Source organism: Desmodus rotundus, chromosome 6 (genome assembly GCF_022682495.2).
Source record: "Desmodus rotundus isolate HL8 chromosome 6, HLdesRot8A.1, whole genome shotgun sequence".
Classification (NCBI taxonomy): domain Eukaryota; kingdom Metazoa; phylum Chordata; class Mammalia; order Chiroptera; family Phyllostomidae; genus Desmodus; species Desmodus rotundus.
In genome coordinates, this window is record NC_071392.1 from 76063461 (window position 1) to 76089682 (window position 26222).

At 37.8% G+C, this 26222-nt stretch overlaps 1 protein-coding gene across 1 annotated transcript in view; it reads left to right on the forward strand.

The window, feature by feature from the left end:
• Positions 1–186: 186 nt before the first annotated feature.
• Positions 187–26222, forward strand: part of KLHDC10 (kelch domain containing 10) — a 51283-nt gene continuing 25247 nt past the window's right edge. The window contains exons 1-2 of the mRNA XM_024554962.4: positions 187–488; positions 24726–24812. Of these exons, the coding sequence (XP_024410730.2) occupies positions 317–488; positions 24726–24812 (259 nt within the window). The 5' untranslated portion in view covers positions 187–316. The remainder of the gene's footprint in view (positions 489–24725; positions 24813–26222) is intronic.

The window sequence follows — 26222 nt, forward strand, 5'->3', positions numbered from 1 at the left end:
AGGCGTCGCGACGCCGGCGGGCCGTGCGCGGAGGATGCGAGTGAGGAGTGGCTGCTTCTGCCTTACTCTACCCCCACTTTTTTTAAACCCATAGCTATGGTTACCACGTCTCTCTCCGCCTCTCGCCACCTGCCAAGAAGGCAACTGGTTATTGGCTGCCTGTCACAAAGTCACCCAGTCATTGGTCAGTGGTGAAGACCGGGCGCTCCCCCTTCCCCTGTCTCCCGGGTCTCTAGAGGAGCCCAGGAAGGAGGCTCGGCCAGTGCTGCCGGGCCAGGGGCTGCCGGGACCGGGCTGCGGCAGTCGTTAGCGGGTCATGTCGGCCGCCCAGGGCTGGGACAGGAACCGCCGGAGGGGAGGAGGCGCCGCGGGAAGTAGTGGTGGCGGCGGAGGTAGCGGGGCCGGCGGGGGCAGTGGGGGCAGCGGGGGTCGGGGGACTGGCCAGCTCAACCGCTTCGTGCAACTCTCCGGACGGCCGCACCTGCCAGGTGAGTCGTGGGACGTGGTCCGCTGCTCCTGACAGCTTGCGGGCGCGGCGGGAAGGTGACTGCTACCTTTTCTTTTCTCCCTGGCTTTCTTTTCCTTCGGAGGAGGAAAGGCAGGCCCCACAGATCGCAAAGGGACCGGGGCTTAGAGAAAAGGAAAGGTGTCTTTTAGGTCAGGGAGGGAAGAGGAACACAACGGAAAAGAAAGTATTTTTGCTCTGTTGCAAGCTTTGTGCGTAGAGTTGTGTTTTCTTGTCAAAGGAGAGCCCCCTGTCTCATTGACATTCCCAAATGTTTCGCTTACTCGGTTCCTAGTCTCTTCCTTTTCCGCAGTTTGATCTTAAGAAAAAAAAGAAGACATTGGCGTCTAGCTGTGGACATTATTTTTGAAAGGGTGCTCATTTAAGGAGGGAAGAGGGAAGAGCATTCCAAAAAAGCGATTTTGTAGAAACCAGCTCGAGTGTGTAATAGTTAGGCATTCTGAAATACGAAAGGAGGGGTGGGGGTGGGGGTTTATTGGGAGGTGGGTGGGAAAACAGAACCAAGAGAATAAGGGAAAACTAGTCGAATTATTCGTATTTTGGAATGTCCAGACACAGAACGGATAGTGTGACTGCATTTTAAAGGGAGAAAACGAAAATCAAGAATATACTGACGAAATTATACTATGTCTACAACAACAACAAAAAAAGCTGGTTAAGAATTGGAAAAAAAATGTACCCCATGTGACTATTTCACGTTTTGGCCCACAGTTCCCTATCCTTCGAGTTGCCTTAAAACACAAAGACAAATCAAATGGAAATGCATGTGCAGACAATTGTAAAGATGTACATTTGTAAGTGAACATTCAGTGTAGTAAAGAAGGTAGGGGAGTAAATAACGCACAGAATGTCAAATATTAGTTGGGCAAGCTTGTTTTTACCATGAAGACAACTATCAGGATGATGTGTTAATCATTCACCATGTTTTTTTGTGAATAATGTTGAAGTTGATTTCATCAGTGATATACTTGTTTAGCTGATGAGTTTTGAGAACATGATGGGTTGGAATTGTGTTTATTACTGTGCCTTGTGCTTGTAAGTAGTCAAAAATTGTTACTTGATTAATTTGAAGATAACAAACGGAATTTTGCACATTCAATGAGACAATTGCCTATGTTTGTGACAGGGTTATTGATGTGTACTAGAAATGCACACTAACCCATTTTTATGTGCCACTGAAATTCACATCGAAGCAGTTTTAAGTAGTCAAATGTATAATGTACTAGGAGTTGTTTTTGAGAGGATAGTATCAGACTAGGTATTTTACAATTGCTAAATAGTATGTGATCTGCAACATGTTAAACAAAAAAAGTCTTTTTTCTTACCCCAAATTAATAGAAAAACTTATATTTTGGTGTACTGACAGATTATAAGATAAATTTCTTACCAAAGGCTATCACCAGCTTGCCCTTTCCTACTGCAATCTTTAGGTCTTGGATCTTAGACTACTTACACCATGGGCTTCATAGAGGCATTTCCAGGCTCCAAGAACCAGGTTGGTGCATTTCCTCTCTGCCACCACCTGATGGCAGTGGAAGCCGTGATTTCGGCTCTGGGGCCTTGGTGTGGAGCTGTTATTTCTGCATTCCCTTAGCACACTAGGCCAAGAACAGCCATTTGTCCAGAGGTAAAGATAAACGTGTTTAAACTGTGAGAATTCATGCTGTGGGGTCATCAACCTCTCCTTTCAGCTTTCTTCTCCTCATTCTTCCTTCCCCACGTAGGCAGCTTCTGTCTTTTCTTCATTCTCAGAATTGGGAACATCCGATATCTCAATATATACTTTGAAATTCTTTCACACCAATGCTTTATTTTCCTAAGTGTTGCATTTGGGCTTCCCCTCCCCCTTTATTGAAAGGTTTTATTTTGAGATGTTTAAAAAGATTTTAGGTTATGGGGAGAGAGAAATGTCTAGGCTGGTTTTATGGCTGACCCTGGAGGTAATACATACATACGTACGTACATACATACATACATACATATTTAAGTTTTTGTAACTAACATTCTCTTTCCTTTGAGCTCTAATGCCATTTTCCATTTTTCATCCTTTTCTACCAAGGTCTCCAGATACTGAGTACCCTATCCCTTTCTTACTTTCTATGCATCTACCTTCTTCTATCCAGCCCGCAGTGAAACAAAACAGCCTGGTCTTCCTGGAGCATTCTCTCTCTGTCCATGCAGTTACGCAAATTCAAAACTTGGGTGTCCTCCTTCACATTTTCTTTTCTCTTGCATTTCAGGTGTAACCAATCACTTATTTCTGCCCCAACTCCAGTCTGTGCTGCCATCAGCCGTCACTTGCATTTCCTACAGTAGCTTCCTAAGCAGTCTTTCTGTTTCTGCTCTTGCCTACAGTTCATATAGCATGCTGACCTTTTGCAAGACTCATTTTTCCCCATCTGAGTTAATAATCCTTTACTAGCTTTACACTGCTTAGGATAAGGCAAAATTTCTTAAAATGGCCTACCAGGCACTACATGGTTTATAGTTAACTCTCTAGTTAATTCTATGTCATACGGTCTTGCCCTTTGATCTTTTTCCACCTCCTTGGATATATCATGCTCCCTTCTGCCGCGGGGCCATTGCACATGCTATTCTAACATCCAGGAACCCTCTTCCCCCTAATTCTGTTCTCTCTTTGTTTAAGTTTTCTTCCATTGGATCTCAGCTTGATCACATTGTATTTTTCAGAGAAGCCTTCTCTGACCTTCTGATTTGTTCTCTTCTCCCTGCACACACTCAGCACCATGTGGCTGTCCTGGGCATACTTACCATTTGTGTGTGAGTCTGGGATATGCATGAATTGGTATTCTTGAGACACAGTATATACACACAACTACTTATGTGCATATACACATATATTCTTAAATTTTAAATTAATACATTGTTGTTGTGTGTAAGCAAGTAGTTTCTTGTCAATTTGATTTGATTAGTGTTGTTCATTCCCCTTATAGGCCCCGCTGACCCTGGACAAATGGATAAAATCAAGTTCTTAAACATAAAAATAGTGAACTAGACCCTCCATGGTGACAGCACAAATGCTATTTTGTGAAACCTTGTTTGAACAGCTTCTTGCCTTTTTGCTGCCTCCTAAAATACAGTAGTGACTGTTTGTCCCATAGGCCAAGAAGTTCATAGCTTCTTGGTCCTGGGTTTTTACTAATTCATAATCTCCACACACAGAGTAAAGAATAGAGAACAGTGCTTTTTGCTGAGGAGGTATGCAGAGGTAGCGCTCAGGGGCAAGGAGATCATGGGGATAATGGAATCCAAGTTAAGGTTGTGATTAACTGTGAATTTTATTAAATATCATGTAAAGTTTTAGCTGGGAAAACAAAACATTGTTGCTAATGTAGAAACTGGAAAACTGACAGAAAAAGAGGGAAATACTTATAACCATTGGTAAAGCTGGGTAAAAATAATACTGAACTCTGAAAGTTTAAAAATGTTATACATGTTCATGATATAAAATCCAAATGGTACAAAACAGCATATGATAAAAGGCAAGTTTTCCTTCTACCTTTGACCTCAGCTAATTGACTTCCTTCCCTAGAAGCAACCGATGATACATTTTTTTGTGTATCCTTTTCAGAAAGATGTAGGGTAGGGGGTGAGAGGGAGGTATCATTTCTTTGCTTGGCTGGTCACTTCAAATGTTTATAGTCATGCTAATGCAAATAAGGATACAATGTATATCCCTGTGCATCTATAATTTTGCACACTGAATGAGTCTGTCTTTAGGATACATTCCAAGAAGTACAATTGCAGGTCAAAGGATATGTAGTATTTAAATTTTGATAGATATTGTCAAATTGCCCCCCACAGAGGTTGTACCAGTTTATGTTCCACTATGGTGTCGGAGTGCTGGCTTCCCATACCCTTGATAACAGAGTCGGTTATGAAACTTTAAAAAATACCCAATATAATAGGTATATTTTTCCACCTTTTCAGGAGGTATACAAACCATATTTGTTTCCTTTATTTATAGCATCTGATTATGTTTTTTATTCATGTGGTTATAAATTCTTTGTTCATTTTTCTATTGGCATCTTTACTATTTATAGGAAATCTGTTTTTAGGAAATTGGTGTTTTGTCTTTGATACATGTTGCAGATATTTTTCAGTTTGTCATTTGGCTGTTGACTTCGTTTAATAGTATATGTTTTTAGCAGAAGGGAAAAATGTTATAGTTGTAATTATCAATCCTTTTTGGATTTTTGTACCATAGAAAACTGTTCCCAATTTCAACATTATTTCTAACTAAAATGAAAATGAAAATTCTTGGTTTTTTCCAGGCATTTGTATTAACTTTATTTTTAAGTTAAATGCACATATCTGTACAAAATATAACTTGGGTCAAGTATTGAGGTGTAGGGATCCAACTTCACTTTTCTTCCAGGAGGCAGGCCAGTTGTCACTGTACTGAAACATCGTCTATAGTTTTACTTAGTTCCTAAATCGAATTGTGGGTTTTGTTGGACTTTTACTCTGTTTCACTGACTTCTTACCTATTTATATCTAATGAGTTCATTTTTTGATCACAGTCTTCTCCCATGCTACTTCCCAGTGTTTTCCTGGATATTCTTGTTTATTTTTCTTTTTCTTTACAGATTTCATTTTATTTATTTTTAGAGAGAGCTGAAGGGAGGGAGAAAAAGAGGGAGAGAAACATGAGATGGCTGCCTCTCCCACGCCCCCACCCAGGAACCCAGCCAACAACCCAGGCAGTTTCCCTGACTGGGCATCGAACCGGTGACCCTTTGGTTCACAGGCTGGCACTCAGTCTGCTGAGCCACACCATCCAGGGCTCTTGTTTGTTTATTTTTCCATAAAACTTAAACTCCGCTTACAAGCTACCCTTCCCCATCCTGTTGGTATTTTTACTGACACTGGATTGTATTGACTTCTACTTGAGGTTCAGTCTTCTGTTCAAGTATATATTCATTTCTTGTTGTTCAAGTTTTCTCTTGCATCCCTCAGTAACAGTTAAACTTTTGTTTTCATATGCACCTCTCACACTTATTATTATGTTTACTCCTCAGTATTTTCTTTTTTTGTTGCTATTTGTAAATGGGGTTCCTACTTCTATTATAACTTTTATCTTGAATATAGGAATGGTATTGATTTCTGAGTATTAATTTTATACATAGCCACCTTTAGAATTCTAATACTCTCTGTAAATAGTCATAAAAAAGATAGTTGTTTTTCTAGGGTTTTGCAGTTAAATATAAGATTACCAAATGAAGATAATTTTACCTTCTTCTCTCCAATTTTTATACTAACTTCTTTTATCAAGTTGATTTGTCTAGTACATTCCAAAAATACTGTAAGTTAGTAGTGGGTCTTTGTTTTATTCCTGAGTTCAGTGGCATGTTGGTAGTGCTTTCCTATTAAGGTTCGACCTGACTTTAGACTGAAGTGCGCGTATTTGATCACAGGAAAGTAGTCAGCTGCTAACATTTAATTAAGATTTTTAAACATGAAAGTAAATTTTGTCAAATGCCTTTCAGCCCCTATGGGAATTATGGAATTTTTCTCCTTTGATTACTATTGTGGTGAATTGTACTAATAGATTTACTGTTGGGACCATCCATGCATTCCTTAGTCCACTCGCTCTGTCCTTGTGTATTATTTTAAATGCGCTGCTAGGTCCTGTTTACTAAACTTTATTTGGAAATTTTGCATCACTCCTCATAAGCTAAATTGCTTTGCAGTTTTCTGTGTTTTATCTTTGTTGAATTACGCCACTTTCATAAAAATAGCTTTGTCTATGCTTTTTTTTTTTCTTCCTTTTCTTTCCCTCTCTGGTTAAATGGCAATGAAGTTAAAAGATTGGTTGAACTGCTCATAAAATCATTTGGAACTTGAGTATTTTGGGGAGATAGTAGCTCTTTGGCAATTATCTCTACTTCTATGATAATTTAACTGCTTACAATTTATATCTTTTGAGGTAAGCTTTGATAATTTATATTATCCTAGAAAAAAAGACGTTATCCAAGTTTGCACAATTATTTGTGTGAAGTTGAGCGAGGTATCCTTTGCAGGCGTGGCCAACCTGGGGCCGCATGCAGTCCAGGACGGCTATGAATGAGGCCCAGCACAAAATCGTAAATTTGCCTTTCCGTGCTGTTAGCGCTCTCGCACACATGGTGAACGTCCCTAGAACCTGCCAGACTGTAAGAAGTGTGGCAAGCATCACCCCCCTTCCCCCAAAAAGTAACACAGTACAAGAAGGGTAAGAATCCTCTATGCGCAGGGGAAGCAGCCTTATGACGGGAAGCAGAGTGGCTATGGTGGGCAGACTAGGCTATTTTCTGAAAAAAGGCTAAAACTACAAAGAAGATGGTGCTGAGGCTTGAATGTGTTGAGCCCAACTGCAGATCTAAGAGAGTGCTGGCTGTTAAGAGATGTGAGCATTCTGAACTGGGAGGAGGGGAGAAGAGAAAGGGCCAAGTGATCCAATTCGAAGCTTCATTTTTTGCTTTATTATGTGACAATAAAATCTTGAGGATATATTCACTTCAAAAAACAAAACCAAAAAAGTAAATTTACTTCAAACCTTTTTTTTGCTCATCAGTTTTTGTTAGTGTTTGTGTATTTAATGTGTAGCCCAAGACAACTCTTCTTCCAGTGTGGCCCAGAGACGCCAAAAGGGTGGACACCCCTGTATGGTTTAAAAAATTTCCTGTGTCTCTGACTACACTGTCACTTTAATCGTTGTCACTTCTTATTTTGTACATATGAGGCCTTGCCCCTTTTTCTTGTTTAGAACCAGCTCTTGGATTTTAAAAATTAGTTTTATTTTTTCATACTAATTTTTTTCTCTCATGTTTTTAAATCCTTCCATTGGTTTTTTTAGGTTTATTTTGTAGTTGTTTTTCTATCTTTTTTTTTTAATCCTCACCTGAGAATATGTTTATTGATTTGAGAGAGAGAGAGAGACATTGATTGGTTGCCTCCCATTTGCACCCTGACTGGGGATTGAACCCACAACCTAGGTATGTGCCCTGACTGGGAATCGAAATTGCAATCTTTTGGTGTGAGAGACAATAGTCCAACAACTGAATCACCTGGTTAGGGCTGTTATTTTATCCTCTTATGTTGTATGCTTAATGTTCTTTTCATTCTTTCTAAGTGTTTAAATTAGTAAGACTTCAGCTCTGGCTGGTGTGGCTTAGTGGGCCGAATGCCAGCCTGTGAACCAAAAAGTCACCAGTTCAATTCCTGGTTAGGGCACATGCCTGCGTTGCAAGCTGGGTACTCAGTTGGGTGTGCGAGAGGCAACTGATCTGATGATTCTCTTCCTCCCTTCCTCTCTCTCTAAAAAATAAAATATTAAAGAAACTTCCTTTTGTATGTTGTTTTAGTTGTGTCCTCTAGGTTATAGGCTACTTGCTGTAGTTATTTTATAAATAGCTTGCAATTCCATTTTTGACTCATTTTCTCTATTACAAGAGAGGTTAATCCTTTTAAACCTTTTCTTAACTTTTCCATTTATGTTTTAATAGCTTTATTAAGATGTAATTCATATACCATACAATTTACCATTTAAAGTGTACAATTCAGTAGTTTTTAATATATTCAGGTTTGTATAATTATAACAACTGTCAATTTTAAAACATTTTCATCACCTCAAGAAGAAACCCCATATCCTTTAGCTGTCACTCTCATCCCCCCGCTCCCAACCCTTCCCCCCAGCCCTAAGCAGCCACTAGTCTGCTTTTTGTTGCTCTAGATTTCCCTATTATGAACTTTCTCGTATTAATGGAATCATATGTTATGTGTTCTTTTGTGGCTGCCTTTTTTTACTTTGTATAATGTTTTCAAAGTTCATCCATGTTGAAGCCCAGGTGTCAGAATTTCATTCATTTTCTTGGCTAAATAATATTCCATTGTATGGATGTGTCATATTTTATTTATCTATTTATCCATTGATGGCCATTTAGATTGTTTCTACTTTTGGGCTATTGTAAATAATGGTGATGTAAACATTTGTGTACAGATTTCTGTGTGGACATATATTTTTATTTCTCTTAGGTATATACACCTATGAGTAGAATTGTTCAGTCATATGGTAATTCCGTGCTCTATCTTTAATCAGTTGAGGAACTACTAAACTAGTTTTCCAAACAGCTGGAATTCTACATTCCTACCAGCATTGTATGAGGGTTCCAATTTCTCCACATTCTTGTCAACATTTGCTGTTATCTGACTTTTTTATTTTTAACCATCCTAGTGGTTATGAAGTGGCATCTTATTGTAGTTTTTTTTTTTTTAAGATTTTATTTATTCCTTTTTAGAGAGAGGGGAAGGGAGGGAGAAAGAGAGGGAGAGAAACATTGATCAGCTACCTCTTGCATAGCCCCACCTGGGGACCTGGCCTGCAACCCAGGCATGTGCCCTGATGGGAATTGAACCAGAGATCTTTTGCTTTGCTGGCCTGTGCTCAGTCCACTGAACCACACCAGCCAGGGCTTATTGTAATTTTTGATATGCATTTACCTGATGACTAATAATGTTGATCAACTTTACTTTTCTTTCTTGCTTCCTTCCTTCCTTCCTTTTCCCCCCACCTTTTTTGAGATATAATTGTCATTGAGCATCTTTTCTTGTGCTTATTGACTAATTCTGTGTCTTCTTTGGAGAAATTCTATTAGATCCTTTGCCTAATTTTTAATTGGATTATTTGTCTTTTTATTATTGAATTATAAGTGCTCTTTATATATTCTCTATACAAGTCCCTTATCAGATCTCAGTGGTACCCAACCGTTTTGTTACCAGCGTCTGGTAGATGGGGAGGGGAGCAGGAGGCTGAGCTCAGATGAGCTTTGCTTGAGCCCCGGGGGTTGAGCAACCCTGACATATATGATATATGTATTTTCCATTCTGTGGTTGTCTTTCCATGTTCTTAATTGTGTCCCTTGAAGCACAAAAGTTTTCATTTTTGATGGAGTCTAGTTTATCTATTTTTGTTGTTCTTGTTCTTGCTTTTGATATCAGATCGAAGAATCGTTTGCCAAGTCTAAAGTCATGAAGACCTAACCATTTTTTTGGTAGTTTTATAGTTTGCTCTTACATTTATGTCTTTGATTCATTTTGAGTTAGTTTTTATGTTTGGCGTGAGGTAAGGGTTATTTATCTGAACCTGCTGTCCTATTGTCCCAACCCCATTCGTCAAAAATACTATTCTTTCCCCATTAAATAGTCTAAATAGTCTTGGCATTCTTGTCAAAAATCAGTTGACCATAAATATATAGGTTTATTTCTGGACTCCCAATTTTATTCCATTGCTCTGTATGTCTGTCCATGTGTCGATACTGTACTGCCTCAGTTACCATTGTTTTATAGCAAGGTTTGAAATCAGAAAGCGTGAGTCCTTCTGCTTTATTCTTTTTTTTTTTAGATTTTATTTATTTATTTTTAGACAGAGGGGAAGGGAGGTAGAAAGAGAGCGAGAGAAACATCAATGTGTAGTTGTCTCTCATGCGCCCCACAACTGGAGACCTGGCGTACAATCCAGGCATGTGCCCTGATTGAGAATGAACCAGCGACCTTTTGGTTCACAGTCCATTGCTCAATCCACTGATCCACACCAGCCAGCGCCAGTTTATTCTTTTTCAGGGTTGTTTTGACTATCCTGGGTCCCTTGTAGTTCCATTTAAATTTGAGAATCAGCTTGATTTGGAGGGCTCAGGTGGGATTCAGTTTGGGGAGAAGAATAATAACGTTCAGTCTTCCAGTCCCTGAACATGGGACCTTTTTCCAGTTATTTAGATCTTCTTGAATCCTTTCAATGATGTTTCATGGTTTCCAGAGTGCATTTACGTCCAGCTCGTCTCTCCTAGCCTGTTGCCCCTACTGTGTTGTCAGCCGTGCTTGTCCTCCTCCTTGTACTGCCTGCAGTGAAGATTTCAGTTTTGTGTCGGTTTTATTTTTTCCTTCTACTTCTTTTCTGTTCTCTGGATGGCTTTTAATCTCCATCTATACTCGATTTTTCTGTATTTTGAAACGTCCTTTACCCTTTTCTGACATTGGGTCTGTTTTGCTTTTTATGTATCTGGCCTCTCACACTTAGTCTTTGTCAACTTTTCCTTGTCTCCCAGGCCTTAATGTGTCAGAGTTCTCAAGTCTCAATCCTATGATTCTGCCCTTCTTTTTTAGCTGTTTTAGGTATGCTCTTCCAAATCCACGGTTTTCATTTTTCATTCACACGCAAATAAGTAAGGCCACTTCGTGACTTATGCCCAGATCTCTCTTGAGAGCCATAAACTTGCTTTCTCCATTGTCTCCACTAACTTGCCTGGTATCTCTCAAGTTCAGCAAGTCTAAAACTGAATTGTGACCTTTCTTTTTTCTTTTTTTGATGTAGTTATTTTTTTAATTGTTATTCAATTACAGTTGTGTGCCTTTCTTTTCTCCCCATCCCTCCACCCCACCCCAGCCGAACCCCCCTCCCTCCCCCGTGACCTTTCTTTATTCTAACAATGAAGGGGTGCTTTTAGCAATTGCGAGCAGGGGGTATGATTTGCTGTTTCTAAAGCTCCCTTGAGCGCTGGAAAATGAATCATGGGCGATGGTAGAAGTGAAGTATAAAGGCTATTTAGACTGCTGCTGTCGTCTCCTAAAAAGATGATGATGGCTTGGACTAGGGTACGGTGGTGTAGGTGGTGAGAAGTGAGGGAGAGGAATCAGTATGGCCCCTAAATTTTTGTCCTAAGCAACTGGGGGAAGATGGTGTCATTAAATGAGATGGAGCAGACCGGAAGAAGGAAGAGTTTGGGAGTCAGTCAGTAGTTCTGTTTTGGCTATGTTAAGCTTGAGATGCCTATTTGACCTCCAAGTAGAGGATATTGGGTAGGCAATCCTTAGTGTAAATCAAACTCAAGGGAGAGGTGGGGGCTGAAGATAGAAATTTTGGAATTATTAGCATATGAATGGTATTTGAGGCCAATGGACTAGATGAGATCACCCAGGAAGGTTACATAAAAGTAAGGGCAGGAGACCATAACTCTTACAGGTGAGAAGGAAAGGACAAGCAAGTCAGTAAAATAGAAGGAAAACCAGAACTGCTTGGTTTCACAGAGGGTGGCCAAGAGAAGAAAATGTTTCGTGAAGGAGGGAGATCTTTCAAATGTGCCTGAGACTTGAGTGAGATAAGGTTGCAAAGTGATGGACTCTGGACTACTGTTACAATACTGCGAGTATAGCTTATCGTTGTGTGCATAGTGGGCTTCTGTGGGCTGGCCTAGGGAGCTATTAACTATTTATACCATGGGAAAATCAAACCATAAACTGACATAAATTTAGAATTTTGAAATGCAGCCTAGTTTTTAATTTTTAAGGTTCTCTTTGTTTATTCTCCCAAAAGTATTTTTGAGGCCATTCTTTGGTGTTTTTGAACCCCCAGATCTTAGACTGTTACCAGTATCTATACGGGCAAGCTTATAAACTCATAACAGTTACGCTTACTTAAATATGTAAATTTGATTTCTTTTATTGAACTCATTCTTTCCTGCCCCTCATATTTTTTAAATTAATTTTTTAAACTGAAAATTACTACATAAACATAGTAAAATCAAAGAGTATAAGGGAGACAAAAATTTCTCTTATACCCCAGATTCCTGGTTCTGTATTCTCACCCCCGAGAATTAGAGTCCTCTGTTAGAGTTTCTGGTGTTTCTTTTAAGAAATAGAATGTGCATATACATGCATGTAGGTGTATGTTATCTTTAATTTTAAATGAATTAGACCACAACATAAAGTATTCATTCTGCACCGGCCTTTTTTTTTTTCTTTTACTAAAAATATATTTGGGGACTGGTCTATATTAGCACAGTTAGATTGATCTGATTTTTCTTCGTGGTGACAGTATTGTGTTGTATGGATGCACAATAATTTATTTTTAAGATTTTATTTATTTTTTAGAGAGAGGGGAAGGGTGGGAGAAAGAGAGGGAGAGAAACATTGATGTGTGAGCCAAACATTGATTGGTTGCCCCCACCAGGGACCTGTCCCACAGGCATGTGCCCTGACTGGGAATTGAATCGGCGACCTTTCAGTTTGTGAGGTGATGCTCAACCCACTGAGCCACACCAGTCAGGACCTGCCAACCTATTCTTTAGTATTTGTGTTTTTAAAGTTTTCTTCAAGTTATAGAACTAAAAAAATCACACTTTATCCTTTTATTTTACTCACCTTTCCCAATCATCTAGTCTTTAAATCCTTATGTCTTATCCCAATTAACAATATTACCAGCCAGGCACTTTTTAAACCTGCAGTCATAACCCATTGAGGAGTAGGCACTGTTAGTGTCCCTTTTTCATCGAGAAGGAAGCTGAGACTGAGAGGATAGACCTTGTCCAAGGTCACATAGCTGGCAAGGGGCAGAGCCCGAATGTGGACGTGGCCAGTGGTTCTGAAGTCCATGCTCCTCACCACTGTGCTGTGCTCTTCTCTGCGGCCCGTCTTTCCCAGTTCTTCCTGAGACTCCTATAATTCAGGCCTTCACTGCCTTAAACTGGACTATGCTAATAATGTTTTTGTCATTCTCAGTGTTCATTTCCTATTCCCAGTCTTCCTTTTCCTATGTACTGAAACAAGATTAATCTTCCTAAAGCACAACTGAGATTATTGCTTCCCAGCTCATAAGTGGCTTCCTGTTGCATTTAGAGTCCAGCCTGATCTTATGCACTTCCCTTTTATATTTGTGTTTATAGAGTTTTTGCTCCAAGCTTTATCTAAGATGTGATCATTGAATTGTCTCTAAGACTAGATAGGGAAATTAGAAGTATGATGACTAGCAAAAAATGCGATAAATAGTCTCTGGAGTTAAATGGTGTTTTTCTTTCTTTCTTTTTTTTTTTTTTTTTTTAAGTTTCCCTTTTTACCCTTAGTAGCTCCTGCCATATGGTTTCAACAAACTGTCAACTCAGTTAATTTAAATCAGATGTGTAATTGATTAAATGCTAACCACAAACATCGTGGTGTCACATAAAACAGACTCCTACAACATGCACAAACCTGATGGAGGAATATGAAGTTTCTAACATGCATTCCACATGGGGTACTTGAGAAAGAGGTCATACATGTAGCTTTAAATTCATGTGTATATACAAAACAAAATATTGAGAAAACCTTTCAGGGAGAGAAATAACTTCTTAAAGCTACATCAACATTTTTTCTGCTCAATTACAATTTGAAGTTTGAAACTGAACTCTGCATTTATAGAAAAAATACTTCAGCGCAAATGTTCTTGTAAAATGTTATCTTTGACATTTTTGTTTCTGAATAAAGAACAGCTGTTCTTTCTGAATACAATGCTTCATGCAGGTGTCTTACTAGACACCACGTCTACTTTGGCAGTCAGTTTTCAGATCTGACATTTTTTAGTTTTGTATTTAAGATATTCTTATTGACTCTCTGTTACATTGAGTCATTGTCAATATTTTAGGATATCTTGTTTTTAAATATTAGACTTTTTGAAACAGTTTTAAAAATGTCAGGCATCAAAAATTTGTTATTTAGTGACTATCTGGTTGCCTTTTGCTGACAGTCCAATGCAAGATTTATTGCCTTTGGTCAAGTCTGGGGGTTTCCTTGGAAGATACTGCATTTGCCAACAGACATTGGTGACCTGAGAGAAGTGAGTTCATGAAGAACCGTTGTGTTTTCCCCTTCAGATTGATTACTGTTTTAGTTTTAATCAAGGAGCAGAAAGAATAGTAAACGGAACAAATGACATTTCTGGGTTTAACATTAGAATCTGTGGATGTCCTTCTACCTTAGTCCCTTAGTTTTGCTTGTGGAAACAGGGAGGGCTCTGTGTTTCCGTGGCACTACCTGTCTTCGGTGCTTGTTAAAGGAGGGAGGCCGCAGAAGGTCAGTTCATCAGGCGTTGTCAAAGTGTAGCGAATAAAAATCTGCTTTTCCTACTTAGTGCTCTATGTCTACATTCATCCAGAACATAGTCTCTTTTTTTCTCTTTTTCTCAAGGATGTTTTTGAGGAGAGAGGTTATCCCTCTGGATACTCATGTTAGAGTACAAGAAATCCAGAAGCAAGAAAAGACCAAATAATGTAGTCTGATTCTTGAGTGGATTATTACTATAAATTTTCAGTATAATTAGGATACAAAATTTAGTTGTTAGGAAACTGATTGGGTTATGCTTTAGGGTTGCAGGATGGTTTCTATACTTATTCTTTTAAAAAGTAAAGTTTTGCTGGAGATAAAAAGGAAGGAGGCAATACTGAATTAAGAAAACCAGATCTTTGACAATAGTTTACATTTCAAGACAGACACGTTGATGCAGTTACACACACAGTACTAAGGTGGGCGGTCTTTTCTCAAAATCTTAAACACAAAGCCTATAAGCAACAAAAAAGAGGTCTTACAATTAACTTTATGTCTTTTTCCTTTTTTCCCTGCTTCTGAAACTCCTTAGAATCATAAAATGTTAAAATGGAAAAGACCTTGGAAGTCATCTGGTCTGTCTTCTACTCAGTGTGGGAACCCTTTCCATAAAAGCTCTCATCTTTTTGTTTTTAAACCTTTATTTTGAAGAGGTCTGCTTATTTCACCCCCTTAGATTCATGGGCTGCCTGTTGCTAAGAGAACTGTCAGATTATTTGTTGGCTCTAATTATTAGAAAGAGTCGCCATCAATTCAACTGCAACTTCTACGAGTTTCTCCCAGCTTTGTCTGCTGGTAGAATATGGAGTAAATCTGTCCCTTCTTTCATTTAACTACCCTTTTGAAAACAATCCGGGTCTAAATTATTATTATTATTTTTAACCTGGGGTCCATGAATTCATGAGTCTGTGACTGGTCTTCAGGGGATTATGTCATGTGTAAAACTGTGAGTATATGTGCATTTTTCTGGGGAGAGAGCCAGTAATTTTTATTAGCTCAATGGAACCTGATTCCCTACCAAAGTTAATATGCCATACCTACTGAGATGGACCTGCACTCTGCTTTTTGTTTTGTTTTTATTGTTTTAATTATTATTATTATTTTTAATAAGCCTGTAATGAGCCAGCTAGTCCAGCATCTCTGGAACCGTTGCACTAGGTAAGTCTGAGATTCTTGGGACATTTCTGATTTCATTGAGAATTGTAGACTTTTCAGAGCCTTAGAGACCATCTGGTATCCATATAGTTTATGGTGTATTTATAGTTAATGAGTCTATTAAAAGATTAAAATAGTCCAAAGGGTGGGGTTTTATTTAAAAATTTATTTCGAAGTCTTGGCAGCCATCACAAACATTAAGAATGTGATGATGCTATTTTAAAATCAGGAGTGTTCCCAGGATTTTTGTTTGGTAGATTCAGATTTAATATTCGAATCTAACACAGGTATATGAATTATAATACTTTTTGATTAATTTTTAATCTATAGGCTTTTTCGCCTACTTAAAAAAATTATTTCTAAGGTAGGCGAGTATAGTTAGAATTCAGTCATTTATGAACACTGGTTTCAAATACCACATCTACGTTTTGAAACAGTTTCAGCCCCATGTAAACGCCTCCTGCACCCTTGCTGTGCTCTGAGATGAAACTCGTCAACCAACAAGCCTGTTTGTTTAGGAAAGTAATATTTGCATAATAATCTAAACCAAATGACAAGGAGCAGCTTAAGATTTGGAGATACTTCTCAATGGGCTATGATTACTTCACTTTTACAGAAGGAAACAAGTTCATGATAGGCCTGCTCTTTGCCACGATGTCAGAGGAGTACTGTCAGAAGAGACAAGAGACTAAGGTGAAAGGAGACAGGAAAGTGAAATATGGCAGTGGGCATGGGCACGGGCGTGTTCTACTGAACAACAAGTGGCGAGCAAAAAAAAGGGGCAAGAACCAGCAATTTTCACTTATTTATTCCTCTCTTAGTTTCAAAATTATTTGGGTTGGCTTATAAACAGAGATCTATATGAAAATAGAATGCTTAAAACAAACAAATGCAGGGTGCAGTTAAAAACACAAGATATAACATATCTGACATCTGGGGCTCAAAAAGCCGCTTTTCTCTCAACATTGTAACTCCCTCAAGATGTATTTCCTGTGTGTGTGTTAGGGACACACAGCAGCAGTCAGTCAGCAGCCAACAGCTGCTCACAGCCTCTTCTGAAGGCCCTTAAAGGAATCTGCGTCCATGTTCACCTTGCAGCTCAGTTGTTCTTAATGGTTTTTTGACTCCTAAAAACCCAAGGGATGGGAAGTAATAGTTATTCCACTAGTTACAATGATTTTTAACTCTAGTTTTTATTCTTAATAAAGTGGCAATATGATGGTGTATTGGGGGTAAGACTAGAATCTTGGGAGAGGAGATCAACTTCTTTGTGGGCCTGGGAGAGTGTATCTGTGGTTGAGGATCCCTATGTTTGTATTTATTTGTTCAACAAGTGTGTAACAGGTGCCTCTATTGGATACAGTTTTTCAGGTGCCACCTTGAACTGTGACTAAGAAGAGCATTATTGCAGAGAGGTTAAGAGTGATTTGGGTCCAGACTGCATGTTTGAGTACCAGATTTTTCACTTAGTTAAGTGACCTTTGGCGAATCACTCAACCTCTCTGCCTCTTAGTTTCCTGATCTGTAGATCGGGGCCCACCCCAGTCTGTGTCTCACAGAGAGGTGGGGAAGATTACCTGAGTTCCTCGATGAGTGCTGTTAGTGAGGAATGCAGTTCTTGCACACCCACCTAATGCCATGACCACCGTCAAAGTACAGCATAGCGCTGTAACTCATGTCTTAGTGTGTATTGCTTTCTACTTAGTTTTAAAAAGCGTTTGAGACAGAACTGAGGCCTCCTCAGGAATACGCTAGACCCAAAGCAGCACAACAGAACTAAGATGTGGGTTCAGCTCTTGTTTTGAAAGGCAAAGCCAGAAATTTAAACATGAATATAGTCACACTTCGGTATTCATTGGCTTCAGAACTCACCAAACCCTCAACTCATCACATTTTGACAAGAAAAAAGTGTTTCAGCACCTGGTGCTTGCTCAGGACTCATGGCACTTGCTAGAATTTATATGAGTCACAACACTGCCCCACAAGAGAAAATGCTTCATCATTCAGTACCCATTGGTTTCTGCACTTGTCCCAAGTTCCAGGACAAATTAATGAGTACTGCGGTGCCACTGTATATACAAGTACTAGGAACAGGTGCTTGGTAAATGCTATTTCTCTTATGCCAAAAAAGTCATTTGCCTAACAAGTGGGTCACTGTTAGCCCAAAGTGTGCCATTTTGTAAAATTTTTAAAAATGCTTCTTTTAGATAGGTATAGTTCTCTGGGTGCTTTGGGGAGTAGAGGGCAGACTGGATTTTATTTCCCACCCCTGCTTAGCCACTTGGCGTGGAGCTCTTATGCGGTAAACAGTCTATACAACCATGCAGTGATTCTAAATCAAGAATTAATTTGCTTCTCTTTTGAAATTTTTTATAGACACTAAATTGTATAAAGTGTTAGGACTATACCACATGGCATAGCCACCTAAATCAGAATTCTTAGATCATGTTCTCTATTAACAGTTCTCATTATTAAAATATTGTTTAGTCCTGGCTGGTGTGGTTCAATGGATTGAGCACCGGCCTGCGAACCAAAGGGTAGCTGGTTCGATTCCCAGTCAGGGCACATGCCTGGGTTGCCAGCCAGGTCTCCAGTAGAGGGTATACAAGAGGCAACTGCACATTGACGTTTCTCTCTTTCTCTTTCTCCCTCCGTTCCCCTCTCTCTGAAAATGTAAATAAGTAAAATCTTTTAAAACATTTATTGTTTCAGACATATCATTTTAAATGCAGTCTGCCTTATGTCAGCAACATTTTTTTCTACATTTTAGTTTTTATTTAATTTTTTATACATTTTACTTTGAGATATTATAGGTTCACATGCAAGAAATAATACAGAGCCCTGGCTGGCATGGCTCAGTGGATTGAATGCTGACCTTCAAACTGAAGGGTTGCTGGTTCGATTCCCAGTCGGGGCACATGCTTGGGTTGCCAGCCAGGCTCCCAGTTGGGGGCGTATGAGAGGCAACCACACATTGATGTTTCTCTCCTTCTCTTCCCCATCTCTTAAAATAAATAAATAAATAAAATCCTAAAAAAAATAATACAGAGAGATCTATATAATCTTCATCCAATTTCCCCGAATAACATCTTGTTAGTGTTGTGCAATAAACACAACCAGCAAATCAACTTTGATACCATCCACTGACCTTACTCAGAATTCACTAGGTTTATAAGCATTCACTTGTGTGTTTATATTGAGCTCTAAACAATTTTATCGTATGTGTAGATTTGTGTGTTTAACTTAAGATACCTCTTTATAGCTATAGCCACCTCCCCTGGAAAGCCCCTGGCAACCACTCATCTGTTCTCCATCTCTATAATTTTGTCATTTCAAGAATGTTATATACATTAAATTATATAATATGTAACATTTGATATTGACTTCTTTCATTCAGCATAATTCCCTTGAGAGTCGTCCAAGTTGTTACACATATAGTAACAACTATATTCATTGATACTGAGTGGTAATGCCGTGGTGTAGGTGTGCCATGGTTTGTTTAACCATTCATCTGTTGGAAAGTTGTTTTCAAATTTGGCTATTATGAATGAAGCTTCTATGAACATTTGTGTACAAATTTTTCTTTGAGCCTAAGTTTCTTTTTTGCCCAGTTTGCTTGGTGTTGAATTTTATCAAATGCTTTTTCTGCATTTATTGAGATGATCATATGTTTCTTTTTCCTATTCTGTTAAAGTGGTGAATTATACTGATTTTTGAATGTTAAATTAGCCTTACATTCTTGGAATAATCTAACTTGACCATGATGTATTCTCCTTTTTATATATCTTTGATTTGATTTGGTAGTATTTTGTTTAGAATTTTTATGTATATGTCTGTCTATAAAGGATGTTGACCTAAAAATAATTACCTGTACCTGTAATTATTTTTAATGTCTACTAGTCTCATAAATGAGTTCCTCTATTCTCTGAAAGTATTTGTGTAATGTTTGCAGTGAAGCCATCAAGTATTAGGTTTTTACCATAGTACTTAAATGTATATTATCTATTGATATCTGTATTAATCATTTTATCTTTCTTCTGAATAAGACAAGGACTTTCATCTTTCACCTGCTTTCTCATCTCCCAACCCCTCTTCTTACCCTCACGATTATTCCTGTTGATATCATCTGATATTGTAGTTTTGAATGTTAGTAAGCTTCTGTGTTTTGTTTTTTATTTCAAATTAGCACACACTTAAAGGTCTTACTGGTTTCTCCACCATATGTTTCTCTTCTACCTTGTTTATTTTTTATTTTGTTTATTTTTAGACAGAGGGGAAAGGAGGGAGAAAGAGAGGGAGAGAAACATCAATGTGTGGCTGCCTCTTGCACACCCACTACTGGGGACCTGGCCCACAACATGTGCCCTGACTGGGAATCGAACCAGCCACCCTTTGGTTCGCAGGCCGGTGCTCAATCCACTGAGCCACACCACCCAGGGCATTGTTTATTATTCTTGGATTGATTTTTTTTTATTATAGATATATATCTCTGAGCAATTCTTTGACCACAAGTCTGAGAGAACCAAAATTTTTGTGTCCTTGTACATGAAAAAATGTCTTAATTTTGCTCTCATACTTGAGTGGGAGTTGAGTAGATACAGAATTCTGGGTATGGAAAAGATCAAGCAGATACAGAAACGTATAGCCAGTTGTCCCAGGACCATCTGTTGAAAAGACTGTTCTTTATTCATTGCACAGTCCTGTACCCTTGTCAAAAGTCAACTGACCGTAGACATGGGGTGTATTTGTGGACTCTCAGTTCCGTTTCATTGACACACATGTTCATCATTATGTCAGAACCACGTTGTTGTGAATAATGTGTCTTTGCAGTAAGCTTTGAAGTCAGGAAGTGTGAGTCTCCCAATACAGTTCTTTTTCAAGATTGTTTGGTTTTCTGGGTTCTTTGCATTTCCATATGAAGTTTAGGGTTAGCATTTGTGTGGGAAAGGCAGTTGGAATTTTGGTAGAGCTTGCTCGGTACTCTTTTATATCTTAACTGTTAAGAATTACTTCCACTACTTTTTCCTTCTGTACTGTATTCTGGTGAATTTCTTGGCTCCATCTTTCAGATTACTAATTTAATTTGTTCTTTAACTATATTTTTTCAGTCCTTAATTAAGTGATCAAAACTTAATTTCCAAGAGTTCCAATTAAAAGATTTATTGTAAAATAAATGTTATCTTACCTATCTCTGAAGATATTAATTGTACTTAATCTAAAGTCTTATTCTAGTTAATTTATTAACTCTCTCTTTAGGTTGAGTTCTTCTGTTTGTCACAAGAATGCCTCTTTTTCATGCTCGAGTTGTGGTTTCGTGCTCATTCATCTTTGGGAACCCTGGTTAGCCTTCCTACGAGTGTGACATCGTGTGTTGCAGTAGGTCTCCGTGGGTTGTGGGCAGTGATGGAATGTGCAGTGAGATGGGGTGTACCAATTACCAGTCTTCTTTAATGGGGGTGTCCCCACTTCTGCCTGGAAGTTAATATCCACCCAGAGCTCTGTCCTGTCTCTCTTATCCAAGACTTTCTAACTCATTGTTTTTCCTGGCGGAGTGACACCTTTGTACCTCTATTCCATAATGCTTGACCCAAAGAGGTAAACAGGTTGGAGAAGTTGACCTGCATTGCAGCTTCTTGCTACCCTCCCATCAGCTATGCTGTGAATTCTGTAAAGTGTTTCCGTTCTTCCTGCTGTTTTCTACCTCTGGGCTTAGTTTATTAGGAGGGCTGCTCTGACCATTTGCAATAGGTCTGTACTCTGGGCATGTAGGGTTGTGGTTTCCTCTTCTGAACTGATTCTATCATTTTTCAGTGATTCTTCATAGTTTTAGTCCTAAGGACATTTCTTTTTTGTTTATTATGGATTTTTTAAAAATGGCATTTTTGTTCTTTGCAGGGCTTTGGGGAAAGGAGAGCTTGCTCAGCCAGCCATCTTGATTCAGTCAACGATTACATTTATAATGACATACATTTAATAAAAAGGAGAAAAAGTTCAAAAATATAGCAAAAATGAAATATTGATGAAAGGATTGAAGAAATCATGTTTTTTTCTTTTGAAGAGTAGATGCAATCATAAATGAAGATTGGCAGTTTAAATACATAAAAATTAAAGCTTCAGTAAACAGAACTGCAGACGAGGAATATGTGTACACGAAGTGGTAAAGGCATATGTCTGTGATGTTGCTGGTTTCTCTTTTTTTTCTGCTCTTTGGGAGAAGAAAGAAAACGTGGGTTCTGAAGTCAGTGTCTACCTTGCGTGCGTAAGCTCCGTAGAGTCCGCATTAGCCCGTGCCTGCGACAACTCACGTTGGTTGCTGAGGGAGGAACAGGCCAAAGATGTTTGACAGAGCTCTGAGAAAACATCAGAAAGGGTTTTTGATTACAACTTTGGTTCAGTAACTTTCAGTGTTATTCTAAATTTGTTTTGTATTTTTCTAATGTACATTAATATGTCATAGAATTTTTGGAGAATATAAAAGAAGTAATAACCCTCAACCCCAGTCATAACCACTGCTAAGACTTTGGTATATTTCTTATAGTTTTTTTAAATCATAGCTTTAAAGCAAAATTAAAGTAATATGGCATTGTTTTTCTTCCAGTCCAAAGTAATCCCTACTCAAGGAGAAAATTTTGAAAATAAAGACCAGCACTAAGGAGAAAAAAAACAAAAATCACTTATAATAACCACCCAAATATAACCACAATTAAATTTGATGTATATCCTTCCTGTATTTTTTATGAATATATACAGGCACTTTTTTCACTTTTAATATGGTGTCATCATCTAGTACTAGTTTGTACCTTGCTTTTTTTCATTTGCAGTATATTGTGAATGTTTTCATATGTTAGTAAATATTCTTGTATATACTTTTTAGTGTTACATAGAATATGAACATATTTAAATTAAGTATGTTTACTTAGCATACTTAACCGTGTCCCTCTCATTGGACATTGAAAGTGTTTCTGATTTTTTACCATCATAAATAATATCATACTGAGTATCTTTGTCCTACATTTCCCATGCATCTATGATTGTTTCTTTAGGAATAAGTTCCTACAAGTGGAATAGCTGGGTAAAAGGGTAGGTACATTTTAATGCTTTTGGTACATAAAAATGTCAAATTTTAAGCTAATCACTTGTTATATTCTGTCTTGTATTGGTATATAATTGTTTTATATGTCTGTCTTGTCTCCCTAATTAGAATATAAGCTTCTTGAGGGCAAGGGAAGTTTTTCGTACATCCTACGTATCCTTTGACAGTGTGTGGTTCACAATGCCGGACTTACGAGTGATCAGCAAATACTGTGTATATTTATAGCTGTGGTTTTACAGGCTTTTGAATGTCATAAACCTGTACATTGAAAAATATATGTATTTTGGGGATACACATAGGCTTACAAATTTTCTGTTTTTCTAAGAAAGAATATTAAAAAACAAAATTTCCTACCTTCATTTACTAAGCTTTCATCTCATAAAATAAAGAATGTTTATAAAAAAAAAGTTTCTAATCTTTGAAAAAAGGACAGGCTGTTAAATGGAACATTTTAGCTTTAAAAGAAAAGCTCACTGCCTTAGCATAGTTTTCTCATTTGGTGTTAGACTGGTGAATCTTTACCTTAGCCAATTTGTGGTCTGTAGACCAACATTTGGGAACTACTGATTTAAAATTTAAAAATATATATTTATTGATTTTTCGAGAGAGAGACACCGATTTGTCGTTCCACTTATTCACGCATTCATTGTTGTTTCTTGAAAGTGCCCTGACTGGAGATGGAAGCAGCAAATTTGGCCTGTCAGGATGCTGCCCTAACCACCTGAGCCACCCAGCCAGGGCCTGGGAACACTGATTTAAAACACTTAAAGGATTAAAAAATAAACCCTTTTGCAAAATAAATCATTCTTCCCTTTGCGCACAGTCTGTCGTCTTCACAAAATTAAGTATACATGGGCAGGTAATGCCATTTTTAATTACCCAGTGCACAGGTACTGTGGGAAACCAACCCAGACTTTGCTGATGAACATCGAAATATATTTCCAATTGCCAAAACCGAAAACTAAACTGGAGACGGGTTAAGTGTGATGTGGAAAGAAGGCAGTTTTAGAGTCAGAGGGCCTGGGCTCGAATCCTGACTCTGGCTTCATTACCTCTTTCCCTTTAGCTTTCTTACTTATTTTACATAAGATAAATCTTCCTCAAAGAGTTTTTATAGCTCCAGCTATAAGCAATTACTCACTGTAATGAAACGATTTGTTCAGACACCTGCCTTCCTCATAGGGGGTCATAGCTTTCTTTCCCTGCTCTAGAGCCTCGCCTAGGGCTTAAGCCATAGGAATGGAAGCCAATGGAATGGCTGCTGGACGATCTACACATGATTGTTGTGAGGGTCCAATAGGGTGACGTGTGAAAGCTCACTGTGAACTTTAAACTCTACAAACCTGAGTTGTTTTTACTGCTAATATGAGCTGTCTTTGGGAGCTATCAAAACTTTGGGAAGAAACAGAATGACCCATTTCACATAATGTCTCACATTTCTATTTTATAAGAAAACAAGTTTTAATTGGGTTAATGTGGAGCTAATTTGCTCCCTGGGAAGGCAGATGAACCGCCCCCCCCAACCAACGCCTGGCCAATGGAAGTACCAAGAGATTCCTTCATATTTCAAGAACAGTGCCCATTGTGTTACCCTCTTAACCATGTGACTTACAAAAGGATACCAAACCTGAAAGAGAGCAGGAAACTAACTACATTATCCGAATTCATTTTAATTGGAGCTATTTTTTTTTACATTCACTGACTTTAAAAATGTCTTAGATTCTGTTTGTAAAAGCTCGTGGTGAATTTTTGCCACAAGATGGCATTGGTGATTATTGAATGCATGTTGAATTGACCCAGAATTCCGAAAAATGGTGCACATAATTGTATTCTTTTGGGGATGAGTTGAAAACTTTCATCACTGCCTGTGTATTAATTTTGTTTTGGCTACTAAAACAGGGTTAAATGCTACTTTACATCACTTCTTTCTGTATTCAAGTATTGTTTTGTTTCCTGTTTTTCTGTCTTTATAACTACAGTAACTATGTATTATTTGCTCTGTGTTGTATGTGTCTGACTTATTGCTGATAATTGTGGTAACAGGTAAGAAGAAAATACGATGGGACCCAGTTAGGAGGCGCTTCATTCAGTCCTGTCCCATCATAAGGATCCCTAACAGGTTTTTGAGAGGTGGGTGATAACTAGCAAGAGATCTGTGCTTCGTTTGGGTTAAAGGGAACTTTGAATGAACTTTCTAAACTTGAAACTCTGGTTTTTAAAAATTGTCTAAACACCTAACATTGGAGTAAGAAAAGTCTAGAACTTAATTTTAAGACCATGTTTCATATTGACTACTGTTGGAATTGTAATCATAAGTTTTAGGGAGTTAGAATCACTTCGTATGCATTTGAGAGTAGAAGTAAATCATCTCACTGATACCACTATTATTCCACTGTAACCATATTAAAAAGAACTTTGAGTAATTTATCAAATATGGGTATAGGAAAGAGTTTCCTAAATATTATTCTAAGGAAGAAATAAAGATTAATTTATGTGGCTGTATAAAATTAAAATCCTTTTATGTAAAAAACCATAAATAAGATGATATAAAGTGGGAGTATTTGTAACAAATGGTTAATATTATGAATATATAAAAAGCTGTTATAAATTAATGGTTTAAAAGCAAATGTCCACTCGTAAAATAGGTGAAACAATATGAATAGGTAAAAGAATATATATCAGTTTATAAAAAAGTTCAATAAATATGAACAAATATTTATTTTCCCTATTATAAACATGAAAATTAAAATAATAAGTATCATTTTCACCTATTAGATTCACAAAGACTAAAAATAAGTACCCCAGTGTGACGAGGTTATAGGAAAATGAAGCTCAGATGCTGAGGGAGGTGTAAATTTAACACAGCCTTTTTGGATCAAATTTGTCACTGTGTATCAAAAGCCTTAAAAAATCTTCACATCCTTTGACCTTGCAATTCTTACTTTTAGAAATGTTACATTCCTTCTATTTTCAAATTTTCTCTACAAAAATATACTCCTTAGTGAAAAAAGAAAATCTCAGAAGAGAGTTACACTATTTCTAGATTTACAGATTGTCAGACAAGCAAACTTAATGTTGTAATACAGACTTTGCTAAACGATTTTGGCTGAAGAGATTATTTTTTAAAAAAAAACCTAGAAAAAAATCTTTTAGCTGCTATAGATGTTTCCATATCTAGTACCTAACTTATTTTTAGCAGCCAAACTCTGGAACTTGAAAAGAATAAAATCTATCTTAAATGGGTCAAGATAAGATGCTTAGGATGGTGTGCTCCCTTTTAGCATCAATAAGTTATTTTATTGGTACAAGGTAAGGTGTAATTTTAGTGTTACATGACAGAGGACCATCGTGCACACACGGGCCCAAGCAAGCACATCTAATTCTATAACTTCTTTTCCTTTTCTCCAATTTATAAATTAGAATGTTAATTTATTGATTTACAATGAGAAAACTAACTTGGACTAAATTTAAGTATAATTAGAAAATTGTTTAATTAGGATATACTATTTAATATAATATCAATTTTGTACAAATATAAAC